We start from the raw sequence: 21,911 nt of genomic DNA, 5'->3' as shown, positions 1-21,911 counted from the left end.
CTGATCTTAATATAATCGAGTCAGTCTGGGATTACGGGAAGAGAATGAATCAACTGAGACGCCTAAATCCACACGAGAACTGTTCTCCAAGATTCTTGGAACAACCGACCTGCCAAATACCTTGAAAACTGTAGGCGTACCGAGGAGAACTGCTGCTGTTTTAAAGGCAAAGCTCACACTAAACATTAATGTGATTAAAGTCATCAAATCATCCTCGCTTTACTTTTAGTGCCTAAAACTTTTGCACAGTACGTTTTCTTAAGAAGATTTAATATTTTCTAGTGTTTATGAGAAACTACATTTTTAAAAAATGGACACTCATAGGAACAAAACCCTCGAAGGAGAGAAATAGAAATTAAACAAATATATCTCAACGTTCTATGGAGAACAAAATAATGAAAATATCCACTGGTTTATTTCCTAGTTCTGACACTTTAAATCCTAATACTTGCTGATTCATGACATGTCATAGACATTTTAATATCATCCATATGGAGCTCCTGTATTATCTTAATACAAAAATACATTTCTCATGACAATATCGCCAGATTTAAGAGTTCTGGAGACGTTTTTGTAAGGAACCAAACCTGTAACAGACAAGTCTGCTCTTATGGTCTGTGGGGGCCTGAATCAAGTCTAATGGACTCAAAATGTTTAATTTAAATGGAAATCTTTAGGAAAACAAGTAATGAAGTGCTGATGATAAGTGGATCCTGATCTGTTTGTGTCAGTAAATGTTTAAACCCTCTTTTATATGATTTCACCAGTCAATTAAAATATTCTCTTTGCCTTCATCTGTAGTGGTTCAAATGACAGCGAGCATGATGGGAACTGCAGTAGTGGCACATTTGACTCATCACCTGCAACAGTATTTATTTGCTACAGATAAAAACACAGCAGCAGGTAGATCCGTGGCTACCCATGAGCCTCTTGGGGCGGTCGCCCTGCTCGGGTTTGACTGTGGATCTCTTAATAGGATTATCTATTCTCAGTACAGGAGAAAGGCAGCCGGAGAAAATGGACCAAACACGGACAGGGACTTACAAGAATACATTTGTCTCTCCAGCAACAATAAAAAACTCATTGTTGATTGTGAAGAGAATTTAAAATATTTAATCTGGTTTTACTTGAGTAAAACATTTGGATTATTCTTGTAGTGATGAACGCTCAGGTGAGTCAAATAATCTACAGCTGTCTCTGAACCAGGCTGTTAATTCTTAGTGTTAATACAACATTTTATATTTAATTAGTGTGTCGTTCAGTGTCAGATAATATTTCTGAACTTCTTTCAGCCTGAAGCAGCGACAAACACTTATAATCTGCCCACCATGGCGGACAGTGACGACAGTGAAGACGGTAACAGCTGTAACATTTTTATAGAGAGACCACAAACCACTGTTTGGCACGGCAACAAATATAAACTGGATTGTCTCTTTATAACAGAAACCGGTCAAGAGGAGCCGCCAATCACGAGCTGGAATGAGCTGTCCATAATAGAGCGTGTTGGCCTCAACAGGTAACAGATCATGATGTATTTACTGTAAATAAAACCCAATTTAACTCAATCCTGCATTAAGTTTTGGATCTTCTTGTTTTCTGACAGTGTAGAGATGTCAGAGAAGGATTTGGAGGTAAGGCCACAAACAGATTACATGATGATTTTTCCTCTTTTTGTTGCCCTAAATGTGCATTTTTATGTTCTTGGTGTGTGACATGTGTGCATTATTTGCTCATTGTGCCTGTTGTTTGTGCTTTTAATGTTTTAATTGTAATGTTTTGTCTTTATGTAGGTTTAAAGGAGCGTAGTTCTTGATTTTGTGCTGAATATCTAAAATATCTATTAGGCATCAAATGCAAATTAGGCTTAATTTAATTTGTTTAAATGTTTACATCACAGAAAAGTTCAATTTTATTTTATTTTATTTCAATTTTAGTTTTATTGTCATTTCAACAATTAAAATACAGCTGAAGGAAGTTTCTCTGCAGCACCAGATTATAAACCGGAGAAACATCAGACAAAACAAAAATATAATTATATATATATATATATATATATATTATATATGTGCAAAACCTGAGTGAAATAAATGATGTTGGTTTGTTTCTCCTCACAGACGGCCTTCTCTCAGATTGCGCTGGCTTTCCGCTGCGACCAGTACACTCTGAAGCAGAGGCTGCAGGCGGAGGAGCACGCCCGCAACCTGGCCGAGGAGAACATCCAGCTGGAGCTGACCAGAGGCAGAGAGACCCTGGAGGTACAGTCTGCAAGTCTGAAGTAAGACTTGATGACCAGACCAGAGGTTCAGGGACATGTGTGTGTGTGTTTGTGTGGTGTGACTTAGCCTACTTTCAGGCACTTTCAGACTCAAGACCAGTTAATTGGGGACGGCTTGTCCAACTAGGGAAAAAAGCCGTGTCCCCAATTGGGAAAAAGTTGATTTTTGGGTCAGTGGTTACGGTTAAGGTTAGGCAAAGTCTCCAGGAAATTAATGTAAGTCTATGTAATGTTCCCAAAAATGACCATGATCTGTGTGTGTGTTTCCAGACCCTGAAGGGCCTGTGTCTGGACAGTAAGCGCAGTACGATCCTGCAGAGGCTGGAGCTGTCTCTGGACATCCTCGGTGGGACGGTGGAACGAATCTCTAACACAGCCGAGGTGCTCGGCGCCGTGCACCAGGTACACTGAGGTTCCTTTGCTTCTGTCGTGTGTGTGGATGCTCAGCGCCATGTAAGACACTCTCATCTCATTTCATTTCATTTCATAGCAGAAAATTGAAAAACATTACAAGCTGTCGACTGTTGGATCCTCACACAGTGAGAACAAAGAGCAATAAAACTGAATGAAGGTGACAAACAAATACAAACAGGGAACAATAAAAGTAATAAGAAGCATTCTTCACACATAAGGCCTAAACAACAAACCTAATTTGCAAAAACAGCATTTAACAGAAAACACCAAAACAATGTATGCAGAGGCAGAAACTGAAGAGATTTAGATTTTGATCCAGAGGGAAATATCTGTTTAAATGTTAAAATTGTAAAAAAGAGGAAATGTTTGTGTTGTGATATGAGGTTTGATTTCATATTACTTGGAATAAAATCCCATATTATGTAACTCATAAATGTCATCAACTGTTTATAAGTTGTTAATGATGACTTACTTTATTATTGGTTAATTAATTAATTGGCAGTGTTCAAAAAGACAAAATAATAATAAGCCAGAATATTAAAATGTTGGTACATCATGAACAAATGACTCTGAGTCCAGATGTTTTGCAGACTTATTCCAGATAAAAAGCAGTCTGAGGAGAGATCTCCCTTCATGGTCTCGCTGTCAGAGGATATAAACCATGTCAGTCTACATTTTAAACAATATCTCAAACTATTTTTCATATTTTGGGCTCAGCACCTGAAAAAAACAGATGTGCCTGAGAGTTTCTACACTCGACGATGTGGCCTCACAACCCAAAATATCTATTTCCATTGCTTCAATTATTAAACTGTAGCACATTATAAATTATACTATACATTTGTAAATCTATTATTAACAACTTAGATCTTTTGTTAGTGCCCCTTATTGCGCTGTAGTCTTACTTATGAAGTCCATGCAGTGAGTTTACGTCATTATATTTTCCGTCTTTGGTAGGAGGCTCGAGTGAGTCGGGCAGTCGAGCTCATGGTGGCTCACGTGGAGAATCTGAGGAGGCGACATGACAGAAACATGGCGGAGCTGGAGGAGCTCAAGAAGATGAACCCCTTCAAGAACGCCATCGACAGCAGAGCTTCACCAGGTTTCTCATCACGTGTCTCGTGGTATGTGTCTTGTTCTGCTTGTAATGTGCAACATCGTGACTGACATTTGGATCTCTTCTTCTAGAGCCAGAGGATGGTGAGAGCAGAATGAGAAGCTCTCAGGTATGCAGATATTTGGCTTGTTGTACAGTTTAATATGCTGTATGTGCTGTTACCTTTCTGTCACATCAGTCTGTCTACATTTAGATTCTCCTCTCACTTTTTCTTTTAGCCCTGCATTCGTCGAAGGGTCAGTATATCATTGATTCCAATGCAATTCCAGGTAAGAAGGTTTCTTTAGTGAGCTCTCTCAGTTTCTTTACTAAAGTTATCATCCAAAAAGCCAAACTTCCTCTTTGTCTCGACAGGAGAAGACAAAGCGAGACTTGACGAAGCTGGCAGCAGGTTCCAGCAAGACGTCCTCCCCCCCATGCCCGTCTCCAACACCGAGCCCCGAGTCCAGCGTCTGCGCCATCACCAAGGATGAGAGCCACACAGCGGAGGAAAGGTCAACTACAGACTCAGAGTTTATGTCTCATATCCGGACCACGTGGTTATGGAGTACATCACCTGATTTCTGTTTTCTGTGGTTTTTACAGGCCATTTAATCCAGTTGAAGCCCCACCAGAAGCTCCAGCTGCTCAGCTTCCTCCAGACCCCCCTCCCGTCCCCGAGCCAGAGTGCCCTCCACCAAAGCAAGTGGCCACCAGGAAGATACAGAACAAAAAGTATGGTTCGGACTCACATAACAGAAACACAGCACAACACACGATCCTAAAGTAAATAACAATTATCTGAAGCTCATTATGTTGTTTTTTCCTTCCTGTGTTTGTTTGACAGTGAAATATTTCTGTTTGGTGTATGTTGTCATTTTATTCTTCCACATTACTTACTTACAGTGTTTGCCCACAATAGTGATTCAGAAATCAACTACTATAAATAACAATAGACCTTTTTTAGATGTTATTATGTCTCATGGCAGGAAAAGCACATGTGTAACTAATAACATTAATTAGTTATTAACAGCCATCATTAATGTCATTAGTTACATGATTACAGATTACAAAGGCAGCAGTATAAGTTTCATCAGTAACACTTTAAGTCCCCCTATTTAACGTTCCTAAGCAGTACATAAACACTTAATAAACGGTTTATAACACATTATAATGTAGTTAGAAGCAGATATAAGGACATTTTAAGTGCTTATTAATGAACAGTTTTTGTCAGCAGTTTCAGCTTCTCCTGTACAGATGTATTCATATTATTGCAGCTGTGTTTTACTATATTGTTGTTCATTATCTGTGGTGATGCTTTATTTTACAGGTCCTTTGATTTTATACTGATTTCCTGGACATTTATTTATTTATTTTCCATTATTCCTGGATATTTTACAGAGAATGCAATTTTGGTACAGATGAGAAGAAACAACTTTAAAAAGTGTTTTGTGTACAGTTGGTTTTGTTGGTAAATTTTTCTTTGACAGAAAATACTTTGTTTTCAGTGTGTAGTTTTGTGTGTCAAACTACATATTAGCATATTAGGTTGTTTCTTAAAAACTCTATAACAAACACATTTCCAGTATACTACCAAATTATCAGATATATTCCAACAGTTTTTCGAAGAATTGTCTAATTTATTAAGAAATTTTGAAAAATAACCCAAATAGCCTATAATGAGTGGGTACTTACCAACTAAATCAAACTTAATACGTTTTCCTTTTTTTTCTTATAATTTGTACTAAATGTCCTACAAATTAATCATTAAATATCTGCAAATTACTCAAAAATTTTTCAGGAAATAAGTGTAAAATTAGAGGACCTGTAAAATATGTTTATATTATATATATATATATATTATATATTATTATATATATTATATACCAGAATCCACACATGGATGTCCACAGGAGGAATTATAGTTGTTGACAAATACATTAATAAACGCTTAAATCTGCTTACAACTACATTATACTCTGTTATTAACCAGTTATCAAATGTTCTATACTAATTATAAATGCTAAATAGATCATTTCATATTTAACTAAATGTGTTCTTTCCGATAGAGGTCAAACCATCATTGAATCATAATATTAAGTAGAGTTCGGTTAAGTTTTTAAGGCGTCATCCAAAGATGCCAGATAGTTGTTGTTGCTGTTTGTTGGTGCTTCAGTTAGAAACATGAAGGATTGTGACGAGACCAGATCTCAAAACATCAAAAATCATCACAGACTCTCATACATACTCTCAGGAATCGTAGTTGTCAGAGTTTATTTGTCCATTTTGAGAATAGTGATGCTATTTTTAATGTTATTGTAATGTAAGTGTAAATATCGTATTTATAATCTTTTTTAAAAAATGTTGATTTGCAATAGAAAATAAAGCAAATTGTGACCTAACAGGACATTTACCACTAACACCAGTACAAACCGCAGCCTCAAAAGTGACCAGTAGTATGAACAAAATCATTATAGGCCTCAATAGATTGATATTTACTAAATGGCTCTCTGTAATTGTGTCCACGTTTTGTTACTTTGCATGTAGTGGAATAATTTAATAGTGAAAATGGAAACGTGTGTCTTTATTTCAGTTCCCCTCTGGACACTTTGCGACAGAGACACAAAGGCAAAGCTGTGTTATCAAAGAAAAAGGCAGACAAAGATAAAAAGAGTACAAATATCTACCGGCGGATCTCTCCCGGCACGTAAGTCAACATATTTTTCAGGTGTTCATTGTGATGATTATTTCCTGCGGACAAACATTGACTGACCTTCTCTCGTCAGGTGTGGATCTCTGTGGAGACAACGACCTCTGGTTCACTGGCTGTATCGCTGTCGCTGGGCGCTGCTCTGCACGTACCTCTTTGTGCTTCTCTCTGTCATAACGCTGACTTACTTCTTGTGGAAGCTTCAAGATGGCACATTTGAGGAATGATCTCTTCTTTGGGAATATACTGTTTTTCAAATTTTGTGTACTGTACTGTACTGTAAAAATCAAGGTCAAGGTAAACTTTATTATCCCAGATAGGGATATTCAGGCGGTCAAGGTGCTTGTCTACAAGTGTATAGACAAGCTGAAACACTGTGTCATTCCAGAAAGCACTTTGTATGTGAATATTAAACATTTTGATGTAACACTTTTGGTTGTTCTTGCATATGTTTTGAAATAATTTATGTATTTTACTTAAGAAAACGCCTCCACCCTCTAGATTAACACCACAAACCTTTTTCAGTCATATTTTTTATTATAAATATACAAAAAAATATCAAAACTGATACAATCACTTGGTTAGTAACAAAACACCATACTGCAGTGAGAACATGTATCAAACCACTGTTAAAGGCACCAGTGATTAATTATTAAGAGTTAATAGGAAACAATAAGAGTCAGCTTACTTCACATCGTGTCTAGACAGATGTTAAACTTTAACTGTGTATATAAAAAGAGCAACGCATTTCCAAAGGTACATATATCAAATTTTTAGTAGGGAAAAACTTTAAATTATAGATAAATATAAAATTATATTAGGAACGGGAAAACTTATTTGAAAACTACTTGTAGGTGAATTTTATGTGCAAAAATGTGTGCCAGCCACAAAGAAATTCTTGAAACCACAGCAAGTTTGTTCTAAATCCTAAGATCCATTTGACACACTTATGAAATCGTATGAATCTCAATTCACCTCAGAAACTTTAGAAACATCTATTAGAAAACAATTTGAAATAAATAAAACTGGCTTACACCTTACAATAAGTTTTAAGTTATAAAAGAGAGAGAAATGTGCTCATCGGGGTACCGATAGGTCCACGTTTTCTGCATCAACAAACAATCTCACAGAGAGTCCAAAGACTTAATAAATACAGAGATAAATAGAGAGGAAGAGCGAACATCCTACTAAACATCCTGCAGAGGAGGAAATGTCTCAGCTACACCTGGCTCACAATTTCAGCATCCTCCGCTACAAACCACTGGACAGGAGTCCCGTCTGCAGCTCTCTGGAGAATCACATTACCCAAACCCTGCAAAACATAAACATAAACATAAATATATTGTACATATGCTGTATTTTAACATTACTGTGAGTTTCACTATTGGATCATTAAGTACCAACCTGTTTAAATGACGGCAGGTGAGGTGAAGTGGGGCTCTTGATACTCTGTTCCACATAACTTGGCCGTAACTTCTGGAGCTGGTTCCTGTGGTGCCAGGACTTCAGCTCCTCCGACACGATCTCCCGGGGCATCAGCCGGATGGCGTGGTTCGGGTACTCCTTCAGCGAGGGTGTTCGCACCAGCCTGGTGTAAGGCGGAGGGGGTTTCAACACTCTCCTCGGGGACGATGCTCCCTCCTGCCACTGTCTTTGCTGAGGGCTGCATGCCACAGGAGGGGCGGACAGGTAGCACTTTCCCTGGTCTGGATCCTGAGGGGAAAGGGGGCCGTCCTCCGCTGTGGCCCTGATGTAGCCGGGACTGGGCTGCAGCCGGTTGGTGTTCTTCTGTGAGCTGGGGAAGTTGGGGACCCCTTTCTTCTGCGCTCCTAAGTGGAATCCATAAGGTGGAGGGCAGAGCTTCGGGATGTCAGTGGGTCCATCCCTGCCAGGCGAGCTCATGTAGGAGGAGGTCGAGTGCTCCGAGCTGCTGTCCTCAGAGCTGGACTGGTATGGGCGCAGGGGAGAGTACTCTGGAGAACGCACCATGAAGTCAGTCGCACAGTGCCGCTGCGGCAGCCTGGCTCGCCCTCGATTCTTCTCTGAGCTGAGACACTCCACGTCGGTAGATGGCTTACTTTTGGGAAGTCTGAGGAGACAAATCATGTACAGTTGTAAAACAATCATACACATGCTGCTATGCTCTTAGTGCATTACACGCTTGATGTGTCTGATATGAGTTCTCAGTGTACCTGAAGGACTGGGAGTACTGTCGGCGTACATGCAGCTCGGGGGTGGAGGGGGCGCTGGTGGAGTGGTTGTGACGCAGCGCCGAGTTCTTGATGAACTGAGAGAGAGGAATCCTGCAGCTTTCTGCAGACACCTGGGTTCCCACTGGACTACTGCACACAACAAAAACAGAAAGGATGACATGAGATATGTAACACATAGAAGGTGAGACAGATACAAGTAAATCTGGACTATCAAGTCCTGCTAAACTAAAACACAAACATAGATTTCATCTGTAAACAGTCAAACTAAAAACTGTTCTCTCAAAGGAAGCTGAGAAATGTAAAGATTTTTTCTTTTCTGATTTTGTTTTCTCTCTGTTGGTCATGTTGACGGTCTAATATCACACTTTAGACTCATACCTGGACCTGCTGCTGCAAGCAGATTGAGGTTTAGTAGCCTTGTGGTACGGCTGGTCCAGACTAGACTCTTTCCACGGAGAGTTCTGGATGGGAGAGCGCTCATACTCCACACTGAGCTGACTCGCTGACTGCTGGGATGACTGCAGGGTCTTGGCTGACAGCTGGAGGGGGTCCAAGTAGGACGTGCCCATCACTGGGGGAGAGAGAGGGCCGGGCGAGTCCACATCTATGGATGGTCGGAGAGAACATCAAACAATCAGTATGAGGCAGGAATGCAACAATAATTTTAAAGAAAAGCCTTTAATGTCACAGTAGCTTGAATTCAAGCTGAAGAACAGTCAAACTACCCACAAGATGAAAGAGAAAACCGGCACATTGCCTCGGTTTTCTAAAATGTGCACATTGTATACATAAAAATAAGAATAAAATCACAATTAGGAACAAAAAAACAGAGCGGGGTTCACTTTTGTATTTTAATATAAATTTAAAGTTAAATGATTACATTTTGAGACATTCATTTAATTTCTGTGCCATCATACCACTCCAGAATATTTCTATCTGACCCACATATCTACTAAATCTAAATCAAAGCATGTTTGTAAGACAGTCCTCACTCACCATCATCCAGGGCCACCACATCAGACAGGGAGCTGTCATCAGACATGCTCAGATCTGCACAGAGAAAAGAAACATTTTTTAAAGTGTCCATTAAACCCACTGCGAGCGTTCATGAGTGCAGTGCACAGTTTGGCCTGAAGGGGGCAGCAGTGTCACTCACCTTTGTTCTGGCTGGTTGAGATGCTGATACACGGTGAGTTGCACTCGCTCTTGATCCTGTGCTGCAACACGGCCTCCTGCAGATCCTTCACTTTCTTCTCCTCCCTCTTGCACTGCTGCAGACGGCTCTTCTTCTGGGGTTTGCTGAGGTTCTCCTCCAGGGAGAGTTTGCGGGCCGCCTGATAAATCTGCATCTGAAGAGCCAAGCCGGTCTCCAGCTCCTGCAACTCTGGATCCTACAATAAGACAAGTTTTAACATTTAGTTTGATCTGATGAATTGTAGTCTCTTTTGCTCACTCCCTTTCTCTCGCCAAGAATAGTTAACACTGTACCTCTTTATCCAGATGGATCAGACCTTCGTCCAGCTTGAAGGAGGCTCCGATCCTCCTCCTGACGCGAGGCAGCTTCTCATCGGGCATCAGAGGATAGTCTGAGGGCAGTTTACCAGTCAGCTCCTGTGAAGACAAAATAAAAGTGTTGATTATAAAAAAAAAGCAACCGCTCATTTAGAGCTATCATAATGTTCCTCTTATTCTTGCTAGTGCGTATTTGTCGTCATTTAGAAGCTACTCACTGCCTCCCTGATGCAGAGCTTCCTGAGCTCCAGCAGGCAGAGCTCCAGACGCTCCTCCAGAGACTGGTGCTTCAGTTTCAGGGCTCTGGTGTGGGTGGTCAGGTCCTTCACTGGGGATGTGGGGCTGTCTGGACCTGCAGTGCACATACACAGAGGATCACATCAGGCTTTGCTCATCAGCATCAGTATCAGCCTTAGAATTAAATATAAAATTGACTATTTCTACTGTATATAGTGCACTTTTATATCAAGAATAGCTGCCTAAACATACTTAATAGGATGCATCATTTTCTTATGGATGAGTGAGGAATTCTTGGCTCATCCACACATCACTTCTTATATGTGATCCTTATATCAGGTTGGTGCTGCAGAGAACTGAAGCTGTGGTATCAGATGGTTTTTGGTCTGTCATATGTGGACTACTGCATGTCTGTGACTTATTGTTTGTTGTTTGTGTATGTTCTTTTTTTGAGCCTACACTGTGAATCAATTTCCCTTTTGGATAATAAAGTTAAAAAACATCATCTGCAAAATCTGTAAACAAATTTACTGCAATTTGTGGCCAATTAGACCATTTTTATTTTGTCTCGATTATGGATGTGACTGAGGAATTTGTCAAAAAGTAGGATTTTTTCCCCCAAAATAAGTAAATATAATAATGTGGCACCATTTTCTTTGCTTACTATTTTCAGATCAGTAGCATTAGAGCTGCAACGATAAGTCGATTACTTGATCGACAGAAAATTAAGCAGCAACTATTATGATAATGGAATAATCATTTTAAGGAAAAAATGCCCAAATTCTCTTATTCCAGCTTCTTAAATGTGAATATTTTCTGATGTCTTTAGCCCTCTGTGACAGTAACCTGAATATCTTTGGGTTGTGGCCTGTTGGGTAGGAAAAAACAAGACATTTGACGTTGTATCTTGGGCTTTGGGAAACGGTGATTGACATTTTTTGCTGTTTTGTGACATTTTATTGACCAAATGATTGTGTTTTATATTGATTACGCCGCCCTAATCTGTCTGTGATGTACAATGAGATCAGATGCTGTATTGTTGTATTTTGTTGTGATGTTCTTACCAGAGTGCAAGATAATCCCACTGTCAGTGTCACTGATCTCCTCTTTGCTCTCGATGGCTGTCATCTTGACTGTCTGCTCTCAAGTTTTTTTTTTAGAAATACCTGTTGAAATAAGATTAGTGAAAGTTAGATTGATCACTTTTAGGAATCTATATCTTCCTGTTGTTTTCCTACCACATGGCTTCATTCATGCTCGCTCCTGCTGCTTCACTTAACAAAAGTGAATGAGTGGCGAGTGTCCTTTCACACACTTATCCATGCAGCTCTCCATCTCCCTCCTCCTCCTCCTCCTCCTCCTCCACCTCTTTCTCCCCCCCATGCTCAATCACAAAAGAGGCAGACCCCCACGCTTGACTCGGCACATGTGCGGGGGTTAATCCGAATCGTGGTGCCATGGTGACGGGGCATGGCGCGGCTGGCTGGGGGAGCGTGTCTCCATGAGGCGTGTCAGAGGGCGTTTAAAGAGCCCGGACCCCGAAAAAGAAAGCAGATGGCAGCGGGAATTACCCCACTCGTGGACTGCACCTGTTCCCCCCACGCAACCCCTCCCTCAGCTCCCCATTCAACCAGTGTCCAGAAAACCCTCTGGGGGCTTTGAAGTAGAAGAATGTCTCAATGCTGGGCTTGTCCACGCAGCATCAGATCACAAGGGTCCTGCTGACTCCTGTGCAACGCCGCCGCATTCACAAACAGGCGAGCACAATTCATGTTTATGGCCTGCTCTGTCCCATTGTTGTTTTCCATTGAACATCTGACTGATAATAAACAAAAAACATGATGCAAAGAGGAACGACAGCCAGAACAGGAAAACAATGACAACAAATTGGAAATAACATCTGGGGATAAGTCGAGGCTTTTAAAACCAGGCCAGGAGGTCTGTGGCTGATTTGGTGAAATCGCCTTAGGGCAGGAGAGAACTTCCCAGAAAATGCTGCCTTTATTTTCTCCTTTTTTTAGGTCAATTAATTTATTCTGGGTCTCACATGTCCACCACCACCCTAGACTTCTCCTAAAAAAGGCCGGCAGATCATAAGAGACAACGTTACGGCCACTAACATGATTAAAGGATGTTGTTAGCTCGCCTTGTCTCAATGCCACACATTCATAAATGTTCATAAACTGGGTGACTCCTGGAGCAGCCTCTGAGTTTATATCATGTAAGCAAAACTCATATGAGAAGTAAATCGCCTGGACGTGAAAACAGGCGCAGGGATGAACGTGTGTGTTGCTAAGGCAGCAGTGTATAATCCTCAGCTCCTGTCTCATCCTCTGTGTTTGGAGATTGATATCAAGTCTTTTTCCTGTAGGGACCAGGAAGACACAGAGCCTGAGCCTCCTCTAACAGGATATTATTGTGTATCCCATAGGCCTGACCCTTTCACCACAGCAACTCATGTGAACTGATGCAGCTTAGAGCAGCCGGTAGCACAATGAAGCACAGGCAGCTCGACTCAGTAAAACAACACTGCAACAAAGGCCCTGTATCCACCAACCGGCCTCAATAATCTGCTGTGGGCGCAATATCTGCTGACAACTCCGCTTCTGGCCGAGCGGCGTTGTCGGGCCAAATATTGAGACAAGGCTGCAGTGAGAGGTGGGGGAGAGGAACAGTGCTGAGTTTTTACTGTGCAAACGACGGGGGCTTGAAAGCAGTCTAAAGACGTCAACAGGATTCCGGCCTGGTAATCAGAGACAGGCAGGGTAATGTGGGATTTTACCCACTTACACCCCATAACTCTCTGAAGACTTTCACAACGTCTGTGGTCGGAGGTCTCGGCTGAGTGAGTGGGTGGGTCGGCGGTTGGGTTGGGGTAAAACAGCAGATTTCATTAGATGTTGCAGCTTATTGCTAAGACATTGATCCCATTCGTCATTGCTTGGAGACGTGGGAGTGTTGAAATTACAAAGTTAGGGAGAGCCAAGAAACAATACTTTTCTCGGCGGAGCATAGCAGGAATCCATTTCCTGGAGGGGTAGCCGCTGATAGCACAGTCTCCACCCGGCAGACTTGATTGATGTAACCATAACATCTTAATTGCAGCGTGTATGATCATCACTAATGAGGACTATCTAGGAACGTGTCGGAGATGGGAGCTGACCGTCCCACCCATCCTCGACGCTCACCGGACCATGACGATGTAACATCTACGGAAGTGGGTGTTTATGGTGAGGGATAATGATGTGGATTCACTGTCTCCCAGACTTCCCCCCACCCCTCCACCCCCACCCTTTCCCATGAGCCTTTGGAGCTGTGATGTCCTGGAACGCCGTGCTCATTACCACTGTGGTCGGCCCTGGAATTACCAACAGGGACCAGCCTCAGCGAGGAAACAGCGAGGGATGCCTGAAACCAGACCGAGGCCTGTTTGAAACCCTGTAATTAAGATTCTCCACTGAGTGCTGATACTATGGAAGAAATCAAATGACTTTACAGCATGCCTTATTTCAGAGTCTGATGAAAAGCCAAAATCCATTCAGCAGAATGGATCATTCTGTACACAACATGAGCTGCTGGAGAAAAAAAAAAAGGGGGCATCAATGTGGGGGAGCGGCAGGAGGAAAAAAAAAAAGAAGTGTTGTGTTACAAAGCGCGCCACTGGAGTCAGCCTTAAGAAGCAGTGCTGATTTTGGAAACTCCACAGACTGTAGCAAAATGCAGACAGCAGGCTGCAATAACATGAAGTTCAAAAGTCACGGTTATGAGGAGGATGTATCAAAGACTCAGACACTGACAGCTTATTTCCTTTGTCAACTGTTTGTCAATGCAGGCATCTTGTTTTCCAGCAGAGACAATGCAGGGGTAATAAGCATTATACAAGCCTGCTCTCAGTCACTGGAGGCCATATGTTGAGCAGACACACCAGCTCTGTCGCAGCCCAGCGACAGCGTAAATAAAGAGGGCAAGAAAAGATGCTCCATTGTTCCCCGGAGGCTGAAGGGCTGGCCGTGGATCGTGACACCTTGTCCCTCTGAGTCATCGTCTCTGAGGCCTCTGAATGGACACTGATGGTTATCCCAGGGCATTGTCAGGATGTGGTTACAGCTTTTCACCCACAAGTGCCCACCGTTGACAAAAGAACCAGGGCATAACAACACAGAGGTGTTGTCTTTAGCACCACTGTAGCACTGAATGTCTGTCAACACGTGGGCTGTAGGAGACTGTGTTTATTCTGCTGCTGTGAGCACAAATAACTGCCGCTGACCGGCATGTTGCCTCAAATAATAGTCCTACAGTGTTGTTTATCTGTGAAAGCAACCTGTTCACATTCATGGTACACAGCAAGTGATTAAATTGCTGAGACTCCCACACAGTCATCCACCACAGCTGTTAAGTATTCATTACTCATAATTGCTTAGTCTGATGGTTGCAATACTGTGGGATTTTAACTCTTCTTATGCATTCCATTATTTCACAGGGTTTGTACAAGTATTCTTGTAAAAAAAAAGTGTTGATACACAGTAAAAATGGCAGAACTACACTAAAAAAATATCCTATTACAAGTAAAAGTCCTGCTTTTAAGTTTTTACTTAACTAAAAGTGCAACAAAATGTACTTTAAGTATCAAAAGTAAGAGTTCTCATTATACAGACTATATATGATATCATTATAATGAATCATCATTATTGGTGCATTAAAATGTACATTTAAGCAGCATTTTAATGTTTTAGTTGTCGATGTTGAGCCCATTTTATTAACATTACAAACTACTGAGTGCCTTAATAAAGCAATGATATTAGCTGATCATATATTTTGTATGTGAAATCTTTTAATCATAGAAAAAGTGACTATATCTGTCTAATAAATTAGTATGAAAAGTACATTTTCTCTCTGAGATGTGGTGGAGTAAAAGTAAAGATTAGCAAAAAATGGAAATACTCAGTAAAGTCATACTTATAGGTACAGAACATGTGTAAATATACTTATTTTGACCACTGAAGGAGAATGAACACTTAAAATAATATGTACTATCAAGGAGTGTTTAAAGATGTATAATATGTTAAAGCACTCAGTTTGATTACACAATTAACTCACATGCATAAAAGTTTAAGGACTTATAACAGTATCCACCGCCTCACACACTGACTCCTGGCTGTACTAGTGTTGCTGCTTCTTACCTGTCCGGTGTTTTCTCTCTGTATCATGTTGCTGACCTAATGAAAACCATGTGTACTCACCCTGTAGTGTGTTATCTTCTCTTTTACAGCATCGTCCCGACAGCAGCGGCAGCAGTAGTTCAGACTTTCTCTGGTCAGAAGTGAGAGCAGCGCTTGGGACATCTGTTCCAGTCAACTCCACTTTCTCTTTGAAGGGGGGAGAGCTGTGTTGATTTTTGCTGAAGTATTTATTTACTCGCTAATTTCCTCTTATATTTACTTCATAGCCCGTATTGTTCATTACTATAATCTCTCAAAAAATATTGTATTGAAAAATGTAAGTTTTAAACGGGGAAGGTAACTTATTTGATGCCAGTGACCCCCGGACTGTTTTTAAATGGTTTGTTCCGACGCTGCTGACTTTCCAGACACGCTCTGCGTATCGACACAGCACGCGACTCACCGAGGTGCTGTTGGTATAAAAGGAGACACAAAAGAGGAACAACCGCAGGGAGAAGAGACAAGTTTTGGTTAAAATAAATGTACCCAGGACAGCTGGCAAGTAACGTGGTGGTGAACAAAATTACACCTCCCTCTTCTCTCCGCCATGATGATGGAAAACAAAATATGTGGGTCAAAAATCATCCTTTCATCCATTCTCAAAGATCCAAAAATACGTTAAAACATTTTATATTGTGGAGACAGATGTACTTTTCATAGCTGATTATCTTTCAAATTAAACTACATATCTGACCTACTTGTGCTGAATAGAATATTTTGTCTAATTGATGGCATTTCATTTGATCATTTGGATTTTTAAAACTACTTTTGCTTACTTTATTCATTATTGCATTATGCGCAGTGATGAAAAGCACAATTGCCCAAACACTGCACTTAAGTACAAATTTGAAGTACTTAATTACGTATTTCCATTTGATGCTTCTTTATTCTTCTACTTAACTACATTTCAGGAGGAGTATACTTTACCTTTTACTCTACTACGTCTATTTTGTAGTTATTGTTACTATAGTTTCTTTGCAGATTAAGATTTAAAAGATCTATTATTAGCATATAAGATAAAACTACCCAGTAATAGTACATGAAGTAGTTAGAATCAGCTCCATCTCCAACACCTACAACATTAAAATACTGCTTGCAAGTTTTAATATGGATACAGTAAATTTAGCTGATAATACTTCCGTATTTGTATGTAAAAATTTAAATGCAGGACTATTACTTGTATCATACTTTGCAATGTGATCATTTTAAGCAGAAGATCTGAATACTTCTCTCACCACTGATTATGTGAAGCACTTTGGGTTTCTCTGTGTTCGTGGTCCGTTACTAAAAATAACCTAAATGTAATTCTGAAACAGCAAACAGGCTCCTTGTATTTGCTTTCAGCTGGTTGCTTCCCTGACCATCCCAAATGTCTCCAGTGCCTTTTAACCAGGCCCCTGGGTATTCCTATAGCCTATATATCCTGAAAAGCCTCCTCCAGATGGCCTGCTCTCTCCTCTCGTCCCGTGATGGAATGAAAAGATCAGCCAATTAAACAAAGTCCCATATCCATGTGAAAGAACTGTGAGAGTCCTCAGGGAGAAGAGCTGCATGCAAATCAATCCCCAGCGCTTTAAACTGTGTCCAACAAAACAGTGCATCTCTGCAAACCATAAGCAAAACCATTTATTTCCACAGCACACGGACACACTAAAAATCAAGTCACGACATAAACAGATAAACAAACATGCAAATGTGTAACACTGAGGGGATGTACAATGTTTCGTTCTGATTTCTGTTGATACAAAACAGTTCTCTGTTAGCAATCGCATAGATAGTAGTCTTATAGAAAGTAAATAATTAGGCTTGCGTGACTGATGTGGCCCTTCCGCCAAACAAACAATAAAACAGCCTCATGCTGCTTTAATGTAGGAAGAAGTATAAGAAATTGATTTTGAAAAAATAAATAGTATAATGACCATAAAAAACATAAAAAATATCAAGCCTCTCAACAGCAGTACCTCTCTCCCTGAACCAGTAGTTCTCCACATAGTTATGAATAAAAAGGAGCACTCCCTCATCTGAAACAAAACAAAGTTTTAAGAAGACATTTCTAAATATGGATCATGTGTTTCCTGGTGTGCATGATTCCTTATACAGTATCTGAAGAGACAGTGAACTCAATACAGGGCCACCATGGTGAGATGCTGCAGGGGCTGATGGGAGCCTCGGGGCCTCACTGCTCAGACATCTGTGTGCGTCTCAGGTTGTCCTTCACACGAACAAACTCTGGGATCTTCTGCTGGTTCTCCCTCCGCCTGATCTCCTCCTGCTCATACTGGACAAACAGAGGACGAGTCAGCGTGTCAGCCAGTCAGTGTCATTGTGACCATCTTTAGTCCACAGAAAGTAATAATATAGCATTACTACCTAATGACATTTACATCACTAAGGTTTAAATGGAGAGTGTTAATGTGCTATATGGCCTAAATGCTGTTTCAACAAGACTTGAGCTGGAAAACATATTGAGGCGATTTGGTCATAAACATGATCGGATGTAAAGCTGATTAGTATTGATACTGACACCTTTAATATGGAAATGTTTGTATTGGCAGTGGTGAAAGAAGTTCTCAGATCCTTCCATTAAGTAAAAGTAGCAGCACAATAATGTAAAAGTACTCCTATTATAATACTAAATCCTACTCAAGAAAAGATATAGAAGTGTTAACAAGTTGTACTAAAGTTTCCAAACTAAAAGTACTTATTCTGCAGAAAAATGGCCTCTGTGACTCATATATTATTATATATTAATTATCAGATCATTAGTAATCAAGCATTAGTGTGTAAGCAGCATGTTACTGTTGTAGCTTGTTGAGGTGGAGCTGGTTTTAACTACTTATAGTTTGGTAGTTTAGTCAAGGGGTTCTCTACATAGGGGCCAGGCCCCTCCAAACGGCCACAAGATAAATTTGGGGTGTTTTGAGTTGATTAATGACAGAAGAAAGAAGAAAAAAACTCTGTTGCACAAATTTGTATTCAGTATTGGACTACTCTCTAATCTTTTCTCTTTTTTTTGGTGAAATATTGGAAATGTTTACCCCTTTGGGCCTTGAACGATTATTTAAATAAAACCATCTGAGAAGTTTAAAGGGAAATCTCTCTTTTGTGGAACTGCAGAGGACATCTGAAACATGACAAAGGGCCCCAAATAGACAGTTTTTAATGAGTCACAAGCCAAAAAGGCTGGGAGCCACTGCTTTAATTTTTAACAGTGCATTGTGTCTTAAAAACTTATCATGTTTTTTTTTTAATGTAAAATCTTAACCTGAAAAGTAACTAGTTAGTATAGCTGTCAAGTAAATGTAGTGGACTAAAAAGTACAATATTTATCTCTAAAATGTTGTAGAGTAGAAGTGTAAGTACCACTTGAATAAATATATTTAGTTACTTTCCACTCTGAGTACAGTTTTTGGCCCTTAAAGCCTTGTGGTAACACTAACAACAACCTCTGTATGTTTGGTCTGAGGTGAATTTATTTATATCCTCTAATTACGTCATGAAGTGTCTCTCAGCTGTGTGTTTATGTGTCTCTGACCTCTTGCAGCTTCTGCTGCCTCTTGCGGAGCTCCATCTCCAGATCTGAGGGCTGCCGCTGTGCCATCTCCGCCTCCTTGTGCAGCTCCAGTCTGCGCTGCTCCAACACTCGTTTCAGCTCCGGCTTCTCCTCCAGCAGCAGGCCCCTGCACCCTCAGTCAGAGAGTAGTTAGTTATTGAGAACATTAATTAGTGCATTAAGAACAGAGAGTAGAGCTGTTTACCGTTTATGGCTGAGCAGCAGCTCCCGGTGCAGGTTCTGGTGGCTCGGTATCTCCAGTGAGGAGCCGTTGAGTTTTCTGGGCAGAATGTCGTCACTGCTGCAGTCTGCTGTGGACTGATGGGTCAGTGGCGGATGGCCAACAGAGATCTCTGAGGAACACAAAGCAGCTCATATATATCTGTCTGTCTATTGACTTTTAACCCCTCACATTTAATAAATTCTACTAAAATAACTCTAAATAAATAGTTAAACGTTGGATCCAGCAGTTATTAATTGACCTCAGAGTATTTTGTATATTGTTGATGTATGATTTCTGTCACAGAGTAACAGGTAAATTAATTAAAGGGAGACAAACACAATGATAATTTGAATAATAATTTGGTGATATTATTTTCAAAACAATATAAATCCATTTTGGGAGGAAAAATCACAACCTAAAAATCTGTGATTACTGAATTATAATGGAGCCAGTTTGTATTTACTCTATCAGCTAAGTGCTTCTAAAGACAATTATATCCATCAAATTCTAATCTATCAAACAAACATTTGATTGATAGGCCAATCTATCATTCAGATAGATAGATTGATTGATCTATTTGATAGGTAAAATGATTGGTAACACTTGACTGATAACTCCATCAAATCTTCTAATCTACAGTATCATCAAATGTGTTTTTTTTTTCATTTTTACTCAGCATTTGTGCATCAAGATACCTTTTCTGTGATGTCCGTATCCTGGTTTCTGTGAATATTTAGAATTAGAAAATGTAAAAGAGGGAAAAAAAGAGGAAAAACTTTGTTAGTCGCTTGACCAGTAAATTATGTCACACTCACTAGCCGAACCAAATATATGAACTCCTCTTTATTTTGATCTTCTCCTGACTGGACAGATGGTATAATTAGATAAGAGCTAAAAGGGACAGAGCCCGCTGTGCTGCTGGTTAAGCAGGTGAGCTGTGTTTTCTCGGAGCACAAAGGTGACGTAACAGCTCTGTCGCACTGTCAAAAACAGAAGGGCAAGTTTGGCCAGACAGTGATTGTCTTTGGCATAACATGAGCAGGTTGCATGACATCCTACTGAAGCCCAGTCACACAGATAACCGCCACACCCACTGAAACCAGATAACCAGCAGAAAGGATCATAATAAGCAGATGTTCGACTGCTGCTCACTCAAACAAAGTTGAATATACCAGCTGATAACAGCAAATTTCTGTTGTAAACTTCCTTACAGGCAACCATAATGATCCTCAAGCTCTGTATTTTGGATTATGTCTTTTACTGTTCCTACATACATAAGCCTCCTCGGACCCCCGCAGAGAGGCTGAGCTGGGAGATAACCTGATGAGTGCCTGACCTGATGGAAACCATTTTGCCAGTCCTGCAGAGCTGGGATGGATTCCAGCAAAATCAATCCACCTGATCTCGACTTGTCAACAACTTACCCTTCACTCTAACACAGGCGCTCTGAACTGTCATAGGATAAATATAGTTTCTCTTTGGCCTCATAGTTCATGAATCAATGTGTTGTTGCTACATTACTTCCAAAATCATCCAGGTTTAGAAGGAGTTTTATAAACCCAAGTGACCCAAGATTTTGAATTATGTTAAAACATGAAAACTGCTAAAATGGGAACAGCAATGTTTTCCCATGACAGAAGTGATGTGTCACATGTTTACCGGTGGCTTCATCAATTTTTCTGAAGTGTCCTGAAATATTTGAGAATCCAGAGAGAATTCAAGTATGCATAAAAAGCAGCGTGACACTCATGAGGATAAAACTTCCTCAGCAAATAAATCTTAGAGTGTTTGATTGGTCTCACTCACTGAACCAAAGCAGTTTCATGAGGCCACTTCTTTGGATTCAATCATTTTTATCATCCTAATCTAAAAGATTGTCTAGATTGTCCCAACAACAGTGTCTTTATATTATCTGTCCATGTTTTGCATAATGTGAAGAGGGATTTAAAGTCTATCGGCCATATAGAAATCAAAATAAATCAGGACTGTAAACTCACTGAGGCTAAATTTGACTTGACCAAAGTCAACTAAACCTCTGACAGATGGCCACCAGACCAGACGTTGACCTTTCAGTCACCAGACAGGAGTAAAGCTGTAAGAGAACTCACTTTTTTTGCATTTGACCCCTCCATGGCAGGATGGCGGAGGTCCACTCTTTCTGTCCCCCTTTTTTTTTTAGTCCATTGTGAAAAGAGTCCCACCTCCTCACAGCAACAGTCTTTCTGTTGTCTGTTTCTTCGCAGCATCCAACTCCAACATATTGTTGTTGACACGGAGGATCCTCAGACTCAATGCGCCACCTCGCAGTTGTCAGTAGTGGTATTACAGCATTCAAGATTACCTCACAACCCCCACAGGGCACAGGACACTAGATTAGTTAATTGCCGTAGACACAAATGCAGCTTAAAACCAACCTTGCACGGCACTATACCAGTCGACTCCTCCACTGTTAACACTGA

At 40.5% G+C, this 21,911-nt stretch overlaps 3 protein-coding genes across 3 annotated transcripts; 1 reads left to right on the top strand and 2 right to left on the bottom strand.

Annotated features, from left to right (window-relative positions):
- Positions 1 to 357: 357 nt before the first annotated feature.
- On the top strand, positions 358 to 6,996 carry si:ch211-163l21.11 (inositol 1,4,5-triphosphate receptor associated 1). The gene is made up of 13 exons (XM_044352017.1): positions 358 to 1,171; positions 1,293 to 1,356; positions 1,444 to 1,516; positions 1,604 to 1,631; positions 2,115 to 2,255; positions 2,546 to 2,677; positions 3,647 to 3,791; positions 3,878 to 3,915; positions 4,025 to 4,075; positions 4,161 to 4,300; positions 4,392 to 4,520; positions 6,379 to 6,492; positions 6,572 to 6,996. Exons 1-13 carry the CDS (start codon positions 1,160 to 1,162, stop codon positions 6,720 to 6,722), a joined length of 1,218 nt encoding a protein of 405 aa, XP_044207952.1. The 5' UTR covers positions 358 to 1,159; the 3' UTR covers positions 6,723 to 6,996.
- A 53-nt stretch (positions 6,997 to 7,049) lies between these two features.
- Positions 7,050 to 15,848, bottom strand: inavaa (innate immunity activator a). Its single transcript, XM_044352938.1, has 10 exons — positions 15,698 to 15,848; positions 11,522 to 11,623; positions 10,439 to 10,572; positions 10,197 to 10,319; positions 9,865 to 10,099; positions 9,705 to 9,758; positions 9,087 to 9,312; positions 8,688 to 8,837; positions 7,900 to 8,584; positions 7,050 to 7,807 (listed from the first exon to the last, which is right to left on the bottom strand). The coding sequence occupies exons 2-10, from the start codon at positions 11,583 to 11,585 to the stop codon at positions 7,715 to 7,717; spliced, it is 1,764 nt and encodes a 587-aa protein (XP_044208873.1). The 5' UTR covers positions 11,586 to 11,623; positions 15,698 to 15,848; the 3' UTR covers positions 7,050 to 7,714.
- Positions 15,849 to 17,289: 1,441 nt separating this feature from the next.
- zgc:195245 (uncharacterized protein LOC565483 homolog) lies at positions 17,290 to 21,885 on the bottom strand. Its single transcript, XM_044352939.1, has 5 exons — positions 21,561 to 21,885; positions 20,148 to 20,175; positions 19,435 to 19,582; positions 19,212 to 19,356; positions 17,290 to 17,954 (listed from the first exon to the last, which is right to left on the bottom strand). The coding sequence occupies exons 1-5, from the start codon at positions 21,696 to 21,698 to the stop codon at positions 17,853 to 17,855; spliced, it is 561 nt and encodes a 186-aa protein (XP_044208874.1). The 5' UTR covers positions 21,699 to 21,885; the 3' UTR covers positions 17,290 to 17,852.
- Between the last annotated feature and the right edge of the window lie 26 nt (positions 21,886 to 21,911).

This window comes from Thunnus albacares, chromosome 5 (genome assembly GCF_914725855.1).
Source record: "Thunnus albacares chromosome 5, fThuAlb1.1, whole genome shotgun sequence".
Classification (NCBI taxonomy): Eukaryota; Metazoa; Chordata; class Actinopteri; order Scombriformes; family Scombridae; genus Thunnus; species Thunnus albacares.
This window is presented reverse-complemented; position numbering and strand designations above follow the sequence as displayed.